This window comes from Mesoplodon densirostris, chromosome 17 (genome assembly GCF_025265405.1).
Source record: "Mesoplodon densirostris isolate mMesDen1 chromosome 17, mMesDen1 primary haplotype, whole genome shotgun sequence".
Classification (NCBI taxonomy): domain Eukaryota; kingdom Metazoa; phylum Chordata; class Mammalia; order Artiodactyla; family Ziphiidae; genus Mesoplodon; species Mesoplodon densirostris.
The window spans coordinates 25,531,661-25,551,042 of NC_082677.1; the positions used below are offsets into that span (position 1 = coordinate 25,531,661).

Consider the following 19,382-nt stretch of genomic DNA (forward strand, 5'->3'; position numbering starts at 1 on the left):
GTAAAGATGATCCAAGATTCTGTTTCCCAGATCCAAAATCTTGGAAATAGAATAGACAAAATGCAAGAAACAGTTAACAAGGACCTAGAAGAACTAAAGATGAATCAAGCATCGATTAAAAACACAATAAATGAAATAAAAAATACTCTAGATGGGATCAATAGCAGAATAACTGAGGCAGAAGAACGGATAAGTGAGGTGGAAGATAAAATAGTGGAAATAACTGCTGCAGAGCAAAATAAAGAAAAAAGAATGAAAAGAACAGAGGACAGTCTCATAGACCTCTGGGACAACATTAAACGCACCAACATTCGAATTATAGGGGTTCCAGAAGAAGAAGAGAAAAAGAAAGGGACTGAGAAAATATTTGAAGAGATTATAGTTGAAAACTTCCCTAATACGGGAAAGGAAATAGTTAATCAAGTCCAGGAGGCACAGAGAGTCCCATACAGAATAAATCCAAGGAGAAATACGCCAAGACACATATTAATCAAACTGTCAAAAATTAAACACAAATCATATTAAAAGCAGCAAGGCAAAAACAACAAATAACACACAAGGGAATCCCCATCAGGATAACAGCTGATCTCTCAGCAGAAACTCTACAAGCCAGAAGGGAGTGGCAGGACATAATTAAAGTGATGAAGGAGAAAAACCTGCAACCAAGATTACTCTACCCAGCAAGGATCTCATTCAGATTTGATGGAGAAATTAAAACGTTTACAGACAAGCAAAAGCTGAGAGAGTTCAGCACCACCAAACCAGCTTTACAACAAATGCTAAAGGAACTTCTCTAGGCAAGAAACACAACAGAAGGAAAAGAACTACAATAATGAACCCAAAACAATTAAGGAAATGGGAATAGGAACATACATATCGATAATTACCTTAAATGTAAATGGACTAAATGCTCCCACCAAAAGACACAGATTGGCTGAATGGATACAAAAACAAGACCCATATATATGCTGTCTACAAGAGACCCACTTCAGACCTAGAGACACATACAGACCGAAAGTAAGGGGATGGAAAAAGATATTCCATGCAAATGGAAACCAAAAGAAAGCTGGAGTAGCAATTCTCATATCAGACAAAATAGACTTTAAAATAAAGACTACTAGAAGAGACAAAGAAGGACACTACATAATGATCAAGGGATCGATCCAAGAAGATATAACAATTTAAAATATTTATGCACCAAACATAGGAGCACCTCAATACATAAGGCAAATACTAACAGCCATAAAAGGAGAAATCGACAGTAACACAATCATAGTAGGGGACTTTAACACCCCACTTTCACCAATGGACAGATCATCCAAAATGAAAATAAATAAGGAAACACAAGCTTTAAATGATACATTAAACAAGATGGACTTAATTGATATTTATAGGACATTCCATCCAAAAACAACAGAATACACATTTTTCTCAAGTGCTCATGGAACATTCTCCAGGATAGATCATATCTTGGGTCACAAATCAAGCCTTGGTAAATTTAAGAAAACTGAAATTGTATCAAGTATCTTTTCCGACCACAATGCTATGAGACTAGATATCAATTACAGGAAAAGAGCTGTAAAAAATACAAACACATGGAGGCTAAACAATACACTACTTAATAACAAAGTGATCACTGAAGAAATCAAAGGGGAAATTAAAAAATACCTAGAAACAAATGACAATGGAGACACGACGACCCAAAACCTATGGGATGCAGCAAAAGCAGTTCTAAGAGGGAAGTTTATAGCAATACAATCCCACCTTAAGAAACAGGAAACATCTCGAATAAGCAACCTAACCTTGCACCTAAAGCAATTAGAGAAAGAAGAACAAAAACATCCCAAAGTTAGCAGAAGGAAAGAAATCATAAAAATCAGATCAGAAATAAATGAAAAAGAAATGAAGGAAACGCTAGTAAAGATCAATAAAACTAAAAGCTGGTTCTTTGAGAAGATAAACAAAATTGATAAACCATTAGCCAGACTCATCAAGAAAAAAAGGGAGAAGACTCAAATCAATAGAATTAGAAATGAAAAAGGAGAAGTAACAACTGTCACTGCAGAAATACAAAAGATCATGAGAGATTACTACAAGCAACTCTATGCCAATAAAATGGACAACCTGGAAGAAATGGACAAATTCTTAGAAATGCACAACCTGCCAAGACTGAATCAGGAAGAAATAGAAAATATGAACAGACCAATCACAAGCACTGAAATTGAAACTGTGATAAAAAATCTTCCAACAAACAAAAGCCCAGGACCAGATGGCTTCACAGGTGAATTCTATCAAGCATTTAGAGAAGAGCTAACACCTATCCTTCTCAAACTCTTCCAAAATATAGCAGAGGGAGGAACACTCCCAAACTCATTCTACGAGGCCACCATCACCCTGATACCAAAACCAGACAAGGAAGTCACAAAGAAAGAAAACTACAGGCCAATATCACTGATGAACATAGATGCAAAAATCCTCAACAAAATATTAGCAAACAGAATCCAACAGCACATTAAAAGGATCATACACCATGACCAAGTGGGGTTTATTCCAGGAATGCAAGGATTCTTCAATATACGCAAATCAATCAACGTGATAGACCATATTAACAAATTGAAGGAGAAAAACCATATGATCATCTCAATAGATGCAGAGAAAGCTCTCGACAAAATTCAACACCCATTTATGATAAAAACCCTGCAGAAAGTAGGCATAGAGGGAACTTTCCTCAACATAATAAAGGCCATATATGACAAACCCACAGCCAGCATCGTCCTCAATGGTGAAAAACTGAAACCATTTCCACTAAGATCAGGAACAAGACAAGGTTGCCCACTCTCACCACTCTTATTCAACATAGTTTTGGAAGTTTTAGCCACAGCAATCAGAGAAGAAAAGGAAATAAAAGGAATCCAAATTGGAAAAGAAGAAGTAAAGCTGTCACTGTTTGCAGATGACATGATACTATACATAGAGAATCCTAAAGATGCTACCAGAAAACTAATAGAGCTAATCAATGAATCTGGTAAAGTTGCAGGATACAAAATTAATGCACAGAAATCTCTGGCATTCCTATATACTAATGATGAAAAATCTGAAAGTGAAATCAAGAAAACACTCCCATTTACCATTGCAACAAAAAGAATAAAATATCTAGGAATAAACCTACCTAAGGAGACAAAAGACCTGTATGCAGAAAATTATAAGACACTGATGAAAGAAATTAAAGATGATACAAATAGATGGAGAGATGTACCATGTTCTTGGATTGGAAGAATCAACACTGTGAAAATGACTCTACTACCCAAAGCAATCTACAGATTCAATGCAATCCCTATCAAACTACCACTGGCATTTTTCACAGAACTAGAGCAAAAAATTTCACAATTTGTATGGAAACACAAAAGACCCCGAATAGCCAAAGCAATCTTGAGAACGAAAAATGGAGCTGGAGGAATCAGGCTCCCTGACTTCAGACTATACTACAAAGCTACAGTAATCAAGACAGTATGGTACTGGCACAAAAACAGAAAGATAGATCAATGGAACAGGATAGAAAGCCCAGAGATAAACCCACGGACATATGGTCACCTTATCTTTGATAAAGGAGGCAGGAATGTACAGTGGAGAAAGGACAGTCTCTTCAATAAGTGTTGCTGGGAAAACTGGACAGGGACATGTAAAAGTATGAGATTAGATCACTCCCTAACACCATACACAAAAATAAGCTCAAAATGGATTAAAGACCTAAATGTAAGGCCAGACACTATCAAACTCTTAGAGGAAAACATAGGCAGAACACTCTATGACATAAATCACAGCAAGATCCTTTTGGACCCACCTCCTAGAGAAATGGAAATAAAGACAAAAATAAACACATGGGACCTAATGAAACTTAAAAGCTTTTGCACAGCAAAGGAAACCATAAACAAGACCAGAAGACAACCCTCAGAATGGGAGAAAATATTTGCAAATGAAGCAACTGACAAAGGATTAATCTCCAAAATTTATAAGCAGCTCATGCAGCTCGATAACAAAAAAACAAACAACCCAATCCAAAAATGGGCAGAAGACCTAAATAGACATTTCTCCACAGAAGATATACAGACTGCCAACAAACACATGAAAGGATGCTCAACATCTTTGCTCATTAGAGAAATGCAAATCAAAACTACAATGAGATATCATCTCACACCAGTCAGAATGGCCATCATCAAAAAATCTAGAAACAATAAATGCTGGAGAGGGTGTGGAAAAAAAGGAACACTCTTACACTGCTGGTGGGAATGTGAATTGGTACAGCCACTATGGAGAACGGTATGGAGGTTCCTTAAAAAACTACAAATAGAACTACCATATGACCCAGCAATCCCACTACTGGGCATATACCCTGAGAAAACCATAATTCAAAAAGAGACATGTACCAAAATGTTCATAGCAGCCCTATTTACAATAGCCTGGAGATGGAAACAACCTAAGTGTCCATCATCAGATGAATGGGTAAAGAGGATGTGGCACATATATACAATGGAATATTACTCAGCCATAAGAAGAAATGAAATTGAACTATTTGTAATGAGGTGGATGGACCTAGAGTCTGTCATACAGAGTGAAGTAAGTCAGAAAGAGAAAGACAAATACTGTATGCTGACACATATATATGGAATTTAAGAAAAAAAATGTCATGAAGAACATAGGGGTAAGACAGGAATAAAGACACAGACCTACTAGAGAATGGACTTGAGGATATGGGGAGGGGGAAGGGTAAGCTGTGACAAAGTGAAAGAGCGGCATGGACATATATACACTACCAAACGTAAGGTAGATAGCTAGTGGGAAGCAGCCACATAGCACAGGGAGATCAGCTCGGTGCTTTGTGACCGCCTGGAGGGGTGGGATAGGGAGGGTGGGAGGGAGACGCAAAAGGGAGGGGATATGGGAACATATGTATATGTATAACTGATTAAATTTGTTATAAAGCAAAAAATAAAAAAATTAAAAAACCAGAAAAAAAATGACTTGAGTAAAAAAGAGTCATGTACAACATTTTTTGATGAAACTATGAAATATTGAAAACACATCAATTTTTGCCGAATTCAACAAGTATAATTATTTGTAATATTTATATAAATATTGTTGAACACTTGCAAATGATTTCACATGGAAAAAATGGGAAGAAACTACTTAAGAAAATATGGGGAAAAAAATACAGGGATCCACCACCAGATATCAGAACATACCATATAAAAGGATATAGTTAAATCATAGTAATTAAGGCTTTATGGTATTGTCACAAAGATAGATGGACCAATGGAACAGAATAGGTAGCCAGAAACAAACTGGTAAATTTAAGAATTAAACACAAGATAAAAAAAAATGCAACTTAAAAATGGGGAAGAATGGTACTGGCAAAATCGGTTTGCCAGGTAAGATAAAAAATTATTTTACAATCTCATCTCAGGACTTCCCTGGTGGTCCAGTGGTTGAGAATCCGTCTTACAATGCAGGGGACACCGGTTCGACCCCTGGTCAGGGAACTAAGATCCCACGTTTCGAGGGGCAACTAAGCCCACGTGCCGCAACTGCTGAGCCTGTGTGCCACGACTACTGAGCCCGCATGCTCTCGAGCCCACGTGCCACAACTAGGGAAAAGCCCACACGCCACAACTAGAGAAAAGCCCGCGCACCACAATGAAGAGCCCGCGCACCACAACTGAGACCCGATGCAGCCAAAGAATAAATAAATATTAAAAAAACTCATCTCATACAGTGTATCAAAATTATTAAAGATGGATTAAATAACTACATAAAAGATGGATTAAATAATTACATAAAAATGGGGGCTTCCCTGGTGACACAGTGGTTAAGAATCCGCCTGCCAATGCAGGGTTCGATCCCTGGTCAGGGATGATCCCACATGCTGTGGAGCAACTAAGCCTGTGCGCCACAACTACTGAGCCTGTGCACCACAACTACTGAAGCCTGCGTGCCTAGAGCCTGTGCTCTGCAGCAAGAGAAGCCACAGCAATGAGAAGCCTGTGTGCAGCAACGAAGACCCGACACAGCCAAAAATAAATTAATTAATTTAAAAAATAATAATAATTACATAAAAAAGAAGTAAGACCACACAAACCAGGAGGAGATACAAGTATAAACTTGACTTTTGGATGAAAAAGGGTAGTATCAATAAAACAGATCACAAAGGAAAAGAAAAGATACCAGACTAAACATTACAAAGTTCTACACATCTAAAACCATTATAAGCACAATTAAAAGTCAAACTACAAATGTGGAAAATCCACCATAACTACTACTAATAAATGGTTAGCTTCTGTGCTACATAAGGATCTTATGCAAGTAAGGAAAGACTAACACTTCAATAGAAAAATTTGCAAAGACTATGAACAGACAATTCACAGCAGAGTAAATACAAAACACTGATAAATACAGGTATATGAAAAAAATGTTTCAACCTCACCAGTAAATCTACTTAGGAAGTCAGACACAATCCATCACATATTAAACTGGCTGATGTTAAGAATAATGGCTTTACAGTAAACTTATCACATGGAAAACAAAATACTCAAATTTTAAGAAATCTCAACTTTGAAGTACAGGAGATATTGGTATAGGAAGACCATCCTCCTATTTTAAGTCACTTAGGAAATCACTTAGGGGCTGAAGTAATCAATGTAGTCTATTATTTCTGCAACTTCAACATATACAGTCAATATCCTTACAGTCCCTGGCACTATGTAGCATTAAATACACATTTCTTAATATTTCATTAAGTAAAATAAAAGCTGAATATTTAATAAAAACATTTTAATAGTTCAAAGCTATATTATGGTACAATATCACTAAGGAATCAGTTCTTATTAGAACAGTATATAAAGCTGTCCAAAACTTGTATTACTCCGTCTTCTGAAAAAACATGACCTTTTCATTAAAGTACAGTTTTTTGGTTTGTTTTTTTTGGCTGCCTGCATGGTATGTGGGATCTTAGTTCCTCGACCAGGGATCAAACCCAGGCCCCCAGCAGTGGAAGCGCAGAGTCCTAACCACTGAACCGCCAAGGAAGTCCCCTAAAGTACAGTTTTAACAATGAATAATTTCACTATAAAAGTATGCATGGAACAGTTATATTACATTACCATTTCAAAGCATTAATGTTTGCAGAAAAACTGCTTAATTCATATAAGTACTTTTTTCCCACCTGAAGATATTTTTTAAGCATTTAAGAAACAGCAATGTGTGAAGCTGGGGGTGACATTTTTCATTGTGTAAATGATCCTAAGACAATAGCTGATATGAACACGTAAGCTAATAATGTAAACCAGGTATCATCTCTACCATCATCTTGTTTAGTTGATAAAACTGCCATTTTTTGAATAAAAACTTAAAAACTTAGCTAAGTGTCACAAGCCATTTTCAATACAGTAACAGAACAAGAGCTTTTTTCTTGCCTTTAGATAGATCCCATGAAGCATGTACTGAATATGCAGGTATTTGTTTCTCTGATAGAATAACGATGGTTGAGTGTGAGAATGCACATGTGTGTATGGTATGTTAGTGTGGGAATTTGTGGCCAATAGAAATGTCATGTCTTAGTAAGAATTAAAACAATCATTAGTTTACTTTAAAAAAATAAACCTTAGCTTACATTTTAAAATATTTAATTAGAAAAAACAAAACCATTCTAGAAATAAAGGAAATGAGCTACACTTTTAATGAGCACCTTATTCCTGAAACTAGGTACTGCAATTTATGGAAGTAATGGGACGTAAAATACCTGTAATAACAGTGGCATTAAGTTTCAGGTACTTACTGGGACTCAACCTCTTGTTTAATTTCTTGCCATTCTCCATATGGGTTTGATTTTTTATGAGCTTTGGGTTTTTCTTCATTTGGACCTGATGAGTTCTTCCCTTGGGTATCTTTTTCTTTCTGTGTTTCTGGTTCAGTTCCTTTATCACTGTTTTTATTTTTTTCCTGAAATGTCAAAGTTAAGAAATAATGAACTTCAAGCAAAACTGCCAGGACCAAAAATTTCTTTAACGTAGTCTTGGTATTGATTTATAAATAATACATTAACTCAATAGTTCAAATTTGCACGTAACACAACAAACGTACATAAAAGAACTTCTTTAATGCTTGATTAGGTTTTTCATTAAGTCTAAAATGCTAACACATCATGGCCAAGGCTGTTTTTTAAAATAATATAACATCATCCTATTAATGTTCTACCCCCCTCAGAGACATACACTGGCCTTTTATCCTCTCTTCTCCACTTTACTGCTTCTCTCCTTACTTACATGTCCAACAGTGACCTCCCTTCATACTGTGCCCCTTTTGAATTTAATGCCATGTCACTGGACCCTTCTATACCCATTATCTATTTAAAGAACTCTCTCAACAAATTAGTGTTAACTGAAATCCATCTTCATGTTGAGGACACTGCCAAAACCTCACTGGCCTGTACAACTGGTAATGATGTGAAATTAGAAAAAGACACACCCGAGGTAGAAGTAGCTCCCAAGGAGCCCCTGGCGAGGGCTGGTGCTTTTACGGCGCTTTTATCATCTGGGATAACAAAGCCCCGCGGCCCGGGTTAGCGTGTGGACCACGCATTAGATTTCAGCCTCTCCGTAAACTGCACAACCATGGGTGGCAGTCCTGGAACACTGTTCCGTTTGCAATTCTTTGAATGGATGTTAACTCATCCCCTTATGCTGCTGATAACACAGAAGTCGGAGACAGCAGCAGCTTCCTCTTAGCCAACCTGACTGCTTCCAGGCCATGACATTTGTAAAGTTAAGACATTTTTACTGAGGTCATGCAATAAATGCCTCCGCCTCTGAGGCTCATACCACCTTCTATACAGTTCTCTTCCATTCTTCCGCTCATGATCTAATGACCTCTGGCCACTACTCCATATATATATATTTGTAATGTTCACACTTAATTGTATGTATGTTTTTCCATTTATTTATTTATTTACTTTTCAGCCATGTGTCATGTGGGATCTTAGTTCCCTAACCAGGGACTGAACCCACGCCCCTGCATTGGAAGCGCAGAGTCTTAACCACTGGACCTCCAGGGAAGTCCCCATTTCTCCATATCAAGTGATGACTCTGGCAACTCTGTATGTTCTCTCTGTTCAAATTCTTGTTGTCCACACTGTAAAGCAACTATACTCTAATAAAAATGAAACAAAACAAAAAACCAAAACTCTTGTCATCCCAGAGCTTAAAAATTCCCTACCCTCAGTTTTGTGACCCACAAAACCAATGACTTTGGCCTTCACTGTATTTCAGCCGCCTAATAAGATATTCTCCTCATATGTAGCACGTGGTGCATAGGTAGTATTCAAATATTAGATCCTCACACATATGTTCCTTTTAATTTGAATGAGGTCATCACTCAAAAATGCCCCACTTACGAAATCTTAAACTCCAAAAGCCCACCCTCTGACCACAATGTTATTCTTTTGGCTTTCTGGCTCGCTTACTTCTACAATACCTCCTACCCAACATCGTTACCATCTCTACTACTTTAATTTCCTGTGTTCTGAGTTTGTTAGTCTCATCTAGACTTTACATTCTTCGTTATCAGGCCCCAGCCCACAGAGAATCACGTTATAAATATTCTTTTGCTAGCACCCTTAAAATATCTTTGTCCCTATGCCTGTCTATTGCGTAGGACCTAAAAATCTCCAACACAAGTCTATCCAACCATTAGTTTGTCAAGTGTTACAAAAAAAATCACACAACCATACAAACTGATGAGATTTCAGAATTTATGACATCCAATTTCAGCAGAGACTTTAACACTGCTTAGTAATGTGTCTCCAGTTATTTCTTCTCCTGGTCCCCTTAGTGATTATTCAAAATACATATTCAGCTCCACAGGGTTGAATTAATAATTTTATATTCATATCATGGAATACTGTCCATCCATTATTTTAGTACATGAAGACTTAACGATGTCTTTGTGACAGATTAAATTGGAAAGTGATAATAAAACCTTATTACAGTATGACTCCATACCTTGTTTAAAGCAATGTACAAGTCTGAATAGAAAATTATAGGCGAGTAACATCAAGGTATTATACTGATTTCTCTGGGAAGCGGCAGGATTATAGTTTGTCCTTCTTTGTTTATCTGTATTTTGTAATATTTTGTTTGCTTGAAGTTAATAATATCTGTCCCACGGTGGATGCTGGGTTACCTCAATTTCACTATAAACATTGTAAGGTACCTACTACACAAGAGCTTTGCTGCTGCTCTTCTATACACTGGGTACATTCCTCACCCCTTGGTGGGACTTAGGGTGAGGGGTAGGTTGAGAAGTTGCAGGCAATGACAAAACCCTAGGTAAGGCTGGAAGTGCCCTCTCTCCAGCATCCTGGATATTCCTTCACCTCTCAGGCCAGTACTCAACCATGGATCAATGCTATGTATCTTGTCTGCTTTGGCACCCAGGCTCCTGAGTGTCCCTGGAAAGGTCACAAAAGCAGGAGGACTAGCGATACTATTAACACTATTAAAATGTCTGTTCTACTTTCCCACCATGGTTGGGCACTTAGCACCACCACCTGTCAATCCTCTTACTTAGTTCATTTCTTCTCCCACCCTGGCTCAGTGATTATTTTAGTCTGTTAATGTTGTCAAGCTCCCCAAAGCTTCTCACTCTCAGCAAGCAATCTTGATTTCTTTATACATGAGTAAGTTGAGGCTAAAAGGCAGAACTCTTCTTTCCTGACAGCAAATCATCCATAGCCATACCTTATAGAAAATGAAAACCTTACCTTCTTACAGAAAACGAGTTTATTCCTTGTTCAAGACCAACCTATCCACTCACCCTTGCTGGTATCCCCTTTCTACCTCCTTTGGAGTCCCTCTTAAGGAAAACATCACCACCACAAATCTCTCACAATTAAAAGTCAGTATGTAGCCACCATCTTATCATCTAATTTCTACTTTTCACTTCACATCCAAACCACATATACACTGTGAACCACTTTTCATCCTCCTGTAATCTGAGTTTTCCCACCTAAAACTCTGGTATAGCTGCTAGAAGGATATCAAGGACTTCCTTACTGCAAAATTCAATGGACATTTTTCCTTTTCTAGACCTAGTTAATGCCTGATGTTCTCTGCTCCTTTGGCTTCTGGGATACTGAATTCTTCTGCTTCTCAGCATACCTTCCTAATCATTCTTTCCTCATTCTGCCTTGTGGGCTCCTTTCTCTCCTGTACTTAAATGTTTAATGTTCCCCAAGGTCATTTTCCTAGGTTACTTCATCCACTCTGAGACTTAAATTACTACCAGTATGTTGATGATACTCAAATTAACATTTCTAGCCTAGACATTCATACTTGCGTGTTCAGACAGCTCTCTGAATGTTACAGAGGCATTTCAAACTTAGGAGGTCTAAAAATGAATTTACTATATTGTTATCAAATAGATATCAATAAATGATACAACCATTTATCTGGGTGCCAAAATGCATCTCTTGGTTTTATTTCTATCTTCTACCAGAAAGCTGAAGAAAGTCTGTAGATCTTTTCATAAATTAACAAACTGTTGTAAAGAGTAAATCAAGAACTTACCTTAAACTTTATTTTTAGCTTTTGTGTTTCTGTAGAGACCTCTCCTTTTTTTCCTCCCTTTTCTGCTTCTTGTTCCCCATCAGAATCACTATGTGAATCTGATAATTTGGACTCTTCTAGGGTGCCAAGTGACTTTTCATTGACTTTACTAGAAAGCAGATCGCCAGAGTGTGGAATGAAATCATCAGGTTTTTCCCATCTGGATTCTATTCAACACATTTTAATAGTCATGTTATTTAGTTACCAATTCTATTTAGAAGTAATTCCCAATATAATGTTTCCTGTTACTTACAGTATATTAAGTGACAACACTGCATCTGTTTCACACCATCACTTGATCAAGAAGATAATAAATAAGAGATCCCAAAGGTCTTGCTATTATCTTTCAGAAATTAAATTCAAGCAATCTGGATTCACTAGATGTATAAACTACAGCCCCAATGGAAAGAGACCTAACAACTGGTAATACTTTCTGAGGACTCAAAATTGAACCAACACCAGTTTCAGGAAACATCGTAATGGGCACACATGAGATTTACTGAAGTTTATTTATCACAAAATTTCCCTGGGATCTTCATAAAGTGGAATAATATATGGCGAAGATCTGAATGAATATAATTTGTCATTTTATAATAAGGGAAAAAAAAATCTCAGTTGAACTCTACTGCCACCCAGTGGTTTCTTGGGCTTTTAGTAAAATGATAGTTCTAATTATCCGCAGTTATTCTCTATTTTTAGTTTAATAAAAGGGACAGGGATTCTAAAATATTGTTCAACTGGGAAAGTTTTAAGAGTAAAGGGGGCTCTATTAATAATCACATTGATCCAGACATACACTGAAATTGTTGAGGGAAAATCAGTATGTATAGTCCCTTATTAATTACAGGGTTCTTTCCAGCACTAATAAAAAATATTACTTTTTCCTTGTCTTTATTTCACACAAGTAATAAAAGAACTTACAAGAAATAATTGGTTAAGCATCTAATATGTACCAGGCACTGTTTGGGGAACTTTAGAGACGCATGACCATCATGAACGCACATAGTACAGGATCAGTTCTACTTAAGAGCAAATATAGGCTCAGTGACTTACCCACAATCATAGAGCTGGTAAGGGAAGCTGTGCGTTGAGCTCACTCAGATCTAACTCTATAGTTATATGTTATTTTATCTTTATAAGGATTCAGTACATCAAGTTTACTGAGGTAGAAGCATTGTCATCATTGGGCAGGCTGGGTATCTACTTGGAGGCCAAAAGGGCCTTTTCCTCCTAAAAGACTTAATGCTATGTAGCAGTCTTTGGATAGCAGGAATTAAAAAACAAACAAACAAACAAAGCTCAAAGTTACACCAATACTATAGCTATTTTGGTAAATTTAATTGCAGAAGAAACCAACTATAATTACTGGAAAGACTAGTTTTATGAAATTAGATAAAATCTTAGTTTGAAAAACTTAGATAATAATTAGGTAACAATAATTATGCATGTTTTCTAAATATTTATATAACTGAAAATTATTAAATTAGTAGAAGTGAAAATTAGACAGTCTTAGCCACTGCCAAAATAGCTTCAGTTCTGCTTTTTAAAATAGGAGAAGGCAAGTTGAATGAGGTGATCTTCCAAGGTAATGATTATATTTCTAAAATAATCACGATAAAAACCAATGATGGTAGAGAAAGTAAAAATGATTTTCAAAGTAAAAAAATTTGTGGGGCCTCCCTGGTGGCGCAAGTGGTTGAGAGTCCGCCTGCCGATGCAGGGGATACGGGTTCGTGCCCCGGTCTGGGAGGATCCCACATGCCGCGGAGCGGCTGGGCCCGTGAGCCATGGCCGCTGAGCCTGCGCGTCCGGAGCCTGCGCGTCCGGAGCCTGTGCTCCGCAACGGGGGAGACCACAACAGTGAGAGGCCCGCGTACCGCAAAAAAAAAAAAAAAAAAAAAAAAAAAAAAAAAATTTGTGAATGCAGTATCACTTGAGAAGAACAACACATGGCTCAGTGTATTATAGAAATCTTTTTGCTTTTCCATTGTATTAATGTTTTTAAATTATAAAAAATACGTACTTGCTACAGAAATATGTTTATTACTATACTAAAATTCTCAGGTTCAGACAATTCATCAGCAGGCTAATAAGCAGTGTGAGGTACAATTTTAGACAGCTTAAGAGATAAACAAAGGTAATACTTACCCCCCGTTTCTGTATTATAATAATAGGTATAGCCATTTTCACTTAAACCTTCTACCCAAACGGTCTTCACTGCCGTCTAATGGGAGGAAAAAAAACAGCATAAACTGAAGATGTGGTCATATATTAGATAACTAAGGCAGCGTCAGCCAACCTTTCCTTTCCTCTTGACACCTGGCAATTAGGGGTGGTGATACTGATCATGGCCAGGAAGCTTGATTTGTGTTCATCATGAGCCACCTTTCAGGGAGGGAATGCCTTGCCTCTGAAAGCCAGGAACAGTTCTTTGCAGACTGACAGGGACATGTAAATGGCAACTGACTGCAAACCAACTAATAATATTTGCCCTGCGTGGACGTTTAGGGTAGACATCACTTTTCCACCACCATCCACCCTTTTAAAAAAAGGACTATAGAAAGAAAGGAACAAAGGGGGTTGGGGAGACAGGGAGGCTTATCTGGAAGTAAATTTGCTTAATCAACCCTACAAAAATCCCAGAAGCCAATCACTTAAAAGAATTAAAACAAGACTATTAATGTGCTTCAGTTACCTTTTTTAAGTTTCCTTGAAATCCTTCAGGTTTCTCCCACTGAGATGCTTAAAACAAAATATATTGCATTTGTAAAATCTTCCCCCAAAAATTTAATTTGGCAAAAAATTACAAGATATTCAACGTGAACGAAATGCTACATGTCTACAGGTTAAAACATAACTGAAAAATAAAAAGAAACAACATACATCCCAGTAGTACTGTGAAGAATACATGTGGATGCTACGTAACCAAGACGGAAGGACAGAATGAAGGATAAGAAGTTACTGGTCCTTCACAAGAAGTATTAGAGCTAGGTAGGGCTCCTCTTAAAGATTTCTTGGAATTCAGGCTTGATCAATTTTGACATCTTGGGGCAGGGGAGAGTGACAGATGGAATGAATGACTCCAAAGAGGAATAAGATGAAGAATGCAGGAATTAAAAACAAATATTGCTGAGAGCAAGAGTATATAAAGTAGGATGGTGAACAAAGGCAGCAAGGAATAGGCACCAGAAGAGAGAAAAAATGTAATTAATAAATAATTTCTATGTAAATTTGAGAAAGACTTATAATCCCTAGCATACAATTATTTATGGTTCACTGCTGAACAACAACACGCACTTCACTTACGGCTCAGTGCAAACTCTCAGAGATTACTATTCCTATGTCGTCAAAAACTGTGATTCTAGAGATCTTAATAATTTCCATAATACTGGTAGCCCAAGGTTTTCTTCGTGATTAACTCTCTCATCTCATTTCCTACCTTCCTGACCATTCTTACCGTTTCTTCTACCATTCCTTTAATATATGTACCACCCACCCTTTCCACTTCTTGTTCTCTTCTTTCTCCTTGTGACCTCATACACTCCTAAAAGTTAAAATATTTACAAAGTTTTATTGAGAAAATATAAAGCTATAATTTATTTGTAAGGAACCCACTATTAAGTCTTTAATTATGACCTGGAGTCACTATGAGAAGGGTACCTTTTTAAAGGGCACATCATTTTTTTTTACCAGTGGCAAAAACGTAAAGTTAGTCTTTCATTGTTTAAACGTTCCAATATTAACTAAAAGTCCTAACACAAAACAAACTGTCAGTTCTCATTCTCTACTATTTTTATGCCTAAATGACTTACCTCCTGTGATAAGATCATAATAGTAATGGTAACCCTCAGAGGTTATGCCTTCTACCCATCTGCCCTTTGAAGGGTCTTTTTTCTTCTTCTTTTTTTCTTTCTGCTGATTTGATGCAGAGGTGGGTGGGATAGTGCTGGTTACTGGTGACACGCTTGGATCTGAAATTTCTGAAGAAAGATGAGAGAAGGGTGAAGTAGCTGATGTAAATTTTTTTTCCTGTTATAAAACACTAATAGGGCTTCCCTGGTGGCGCAGTGGTTGAGAATCCGCCTGCCGATGCAGGGAACGCGGGTTCGTGCCCCGGTCCGGGAAGATCCCACATGCCGCAGAGCGGCTGGGCCCGTGAGCCATGGCCGCTGAGCCTGCGCGTCCGGAGCCTGTGCTCCGCAACGGGAGAGGCCACAACAGTGAGAGGCCCACGTACCACAAAAAAAAAAAAAAAAAAAAAAAAAAAACCACTAATAATTTTATTCCAATTAAAAGCCTGACAAGATTGTTTTCGGAACTTGACTCGTTATTACAAAGCCTATTTAGAAAGTTAAACATGTAAGAATATAAGAATATCCTGGAGAATTATAAAAAAGAAGTGATAAGGGGAATCTAGTCCTACTAGATATTAAAACATTCTGAAACTCTGATTAAAAAACCAATAGTGTAAAACTGATCCAGCAGTAGACAAACATATGACTGAAACACAATAGTACAGAAACAGTTCCAACTGCATATTTCTGGTATTTCTTATTAGAGAAAAAAAAATAATTTAACAAATGATGTTGGACTGACTGGTTAATTATTTGGGAAAAAGTAAATTTATTCTCCACTCCCTGCTCCTCCCATGTTTTTACATCAATATAAATTTCAGATCAAAGATATTTACAAGAAAAAACAAAAAGTAAAATAATGTTAAATTTGACTGCATAGAAATTCAAATATTTGGTATGGCAAAAATAAAAACAACAAAAAAACACATAAGACAGACAAATGATAAATCTTTACAACAAATATGACAGAGGACTAATGTTCCTAACAAAGATCCCTTACAAATCTAACATTTTAACACAAAAGTGGGCAAAAAGTACAAAGGTACTTTAACACTTAACTTCACTAATATCCAAAGAAATGCAAATACATACAATTTTTTTTTGCATTAGATCAATAATACTGAAAAGAATGACCAAATCCACAGTTAGTCAGTATGATCTATCGGATATCTACATGGGTATAAAAAATGGGTAGTTTTTATGGCTTTGCTTTTTTCCAAAGGAATAATTATTCCCAACATCAGTTAATAAAATAATTTTATTTCTAGAAAAAGTATAAATCAGCCCAACATTTGTGAAGACAGCTTGATTTAATCAATCAATATACAAAATATATTTACACTTAAATCTGCAATCTCACTTCTAGAAATCGAGCCTACAGAGATAAATGTGAAAACATGCCTACATAAGGGTGCTCACTGAAACATTCTTCCTAACAGTAAAAAACTCCAAGGAACCTAAATGTTAATCAGGAAGAGACTAGTTACATAAATTATGGCATTTTAATGGCATCCTATTATGGCATTTTATACCCTTTATTGAACACTTGTTACAAGTGGTCATAGTAATGAGCAATTCATACTATTATGTTACTTAATTTTAGTAAAAATTGAAAGTCGTATCACCAGCAAGAGGCGATTTTGGTTGACCCCAAAGCTTGTGTTTCTAAACACTCTGTAGCCACTAAAAATAATGTGTATCTTTAATTATTTAAAAGAAAAGACGTATTTGACATATCATTTAGGGAAGAAATAAAACCACCCCCAAACAGACCACAGCATAAAATGTACAGTATAACTTTATTTAAAACATTCTAAAGATGTCTGGAGAAATCTTAAAAGCAGCTAGTTTTAAAAACTCTCTTCTTTGCCTATACTGTTTCACTTTTAAAGGAATACATATTCTATTTAGAAAACAAGGCTATGAAAAACATTTGATAGGAAAAATCCAATTAAATATAAAACACTAAGATTTATTTGCTCATAGGACAGCATAATAGAATCTCCCGATCTACCTAATTGATGAGATGAATTTTCAACTACGTCTTTAATTCTGCAGGAATGCCTACAATCCTTTTCCCCCTTAAAATGAACATAAAGCTTTAACCTTGCAGAAATACTACTACCCCCACCTTTTAACTAATAATGTCCAGGATATTTTAAAAGTCTGGTCACGGACTTCCCCAGTGGTGCAGTGGTTAAGAATCTGCCTGCCAATGCAGGGGACAGGGGTTTGATCCCTGGTCTGTTAAGATCCCACATGTCACGGAGCAACTAAGCCTGTGTGCCACAACTACTGAGCCTATGCTCTCCAGCCCATGAGCTACAACTACTGAGCCCACATGCCACAACTACTGAAGCCCATGAGCTCTAGGGCCCACGTGTCACAACTACTGAGCCCGCGTGCTGCAACTACTGAAGCCCACGCTCCTAGAGCCCGTGCTCCGCAACAAGAGAAGCCACCACAATGAGAAGTCCTTGCATTGTAACCAAGAGTAGCCCCCACTCGCCGCAACCAGAGAAAGCCTGTATGCAGCAACGAAGACCCAACGCATCCAAAAAAAAAAGTCTGGGCACAACTGTTCTTATGTGATGAGGGCAACACCAATTAACTTAACTGTTACTCTGCTTAAAAAGTTAATCAAAAGCAGATTTTGTTAAAAGTGAAGAATACCATTCCATGTTGACTACTGCAACCGTTATGCAAGCTCAACAACTGAGATCTGGTTTCAGGATGATGGATTTGTCATGGAAGAAATGCTTTATAGAAAGTTACCAACTTAAAGTCTAAATTCAGTGACAAGATAGATATACACCACTTAAACAATGCCTTTTATCTGGAAATGAGTTATCCTCACACCCTCAAATTATCTACCTTCTTGCTGGCGAGCATGTGGTAAAATGGGAGCCTTCATACACTGCTGGTGAGAATGTAAACTGGTTCAACCAGAGGAAAAAAATATGGAGGTTCTTCAGAAAATTAAAAAATAGGTCTACTATACCATCCACCAATTCACGTCTGGGTATATACCCAAAGGAAATGAGACTGGATTGTGAAGAGATAGATACTTATTGCAGCATTATCACAGCTAAGTTATTCATAGCTAAGATAGGAAACAGCCTAAAATGCCCATCAACAGATAAGTGGATAAAAAAAGATGTGGCACACACACGCACGCGCGCACACACACACACACACACACACACACAAATTCAGCCATAAGAAGGGAGGATACCATGCCATTTGCGACAACATGGATGAACCCTGAGCACATTATGCTAAGCGAAATAGGCCAGATACGGAAAGACAAATACTGTATGGTATCACCTATATGTGGAACCTAAAAAAGTCAAACTTGTAAAAGAGCAAAATAGGGGATGGGGGAGTGGAGGGATAAGACTGATGTTGTTTAAGGGTACAAACTTGCAATGAATAGTAAATAAGCCAGAAGTCTAATGAACAATATAATGAATATAGACAATGATATCATACTATAATTATGTAATATGATAAATATTGCTACAATGGCAATCCCATTACAATAAATGTATCAAAGTAACACACAATGTTACATACATGTCCAATATATTCAATAAAAAAATTAAAAAGTAAAAAAAAAAATCTACCTTCTAGTAGTAAAGTCACTTAATTTGTCCACACAAGGTTAATTCACTATAATTCAAATATATAAATAAACATGATTCATAGTTTTGACCATATAGATAAAGTGAACGGGGGTTATAATGCAAGGCCAATTTTTTAAATGAATAGATCCATTTAGCCAAATAATGAGAATACATAAAAACTCAAGTGTCTCGGAAATGAACCGCTGACCTACGATAGAGCGAGGACTAGGAAACCCCAAGAGTAACAC

General features: G+C 37.0%; 1 protein-coding gene across 2 annotated transcripts in view; it reads right to left on the reverse strand.

Moving 5' to 3' along the window:
- WBP4 (WW domain binding protein 4) overlaps positions 1-19,382 on the reverse strand; it is a 40,661-nt gene that overhangs the window by 16,868 nt on the left and 4,411 nt on the right. For both annotated transcript variants that reach the window (XM_060079751.1, XM_060079752.1), the window contains exons 5-9: positions 15,467-15,634; positions 14,350-14,396; positions 13,803-13,878; positions 11,616-11,821; positions 7,829-7,992 (exon numbers count right to left, since the gene is read on the reverse strand). In XM_060079751.1, coding sequence (XP_059935734.1) covers positions 7,829-7,992; positions 11,616-11,821; positions 13,803-13,878; positions 14,350-14,396; positions 15,467-15,634 — 661 coding nt within the window. The remainder of the gene's footprint in view (positions 1-7,828; positions 7,993-11,615; positions 11,822-13,802; positions 13,879-14,349; positions 14,397-15,466; positions 15,635-19,382) is intronic.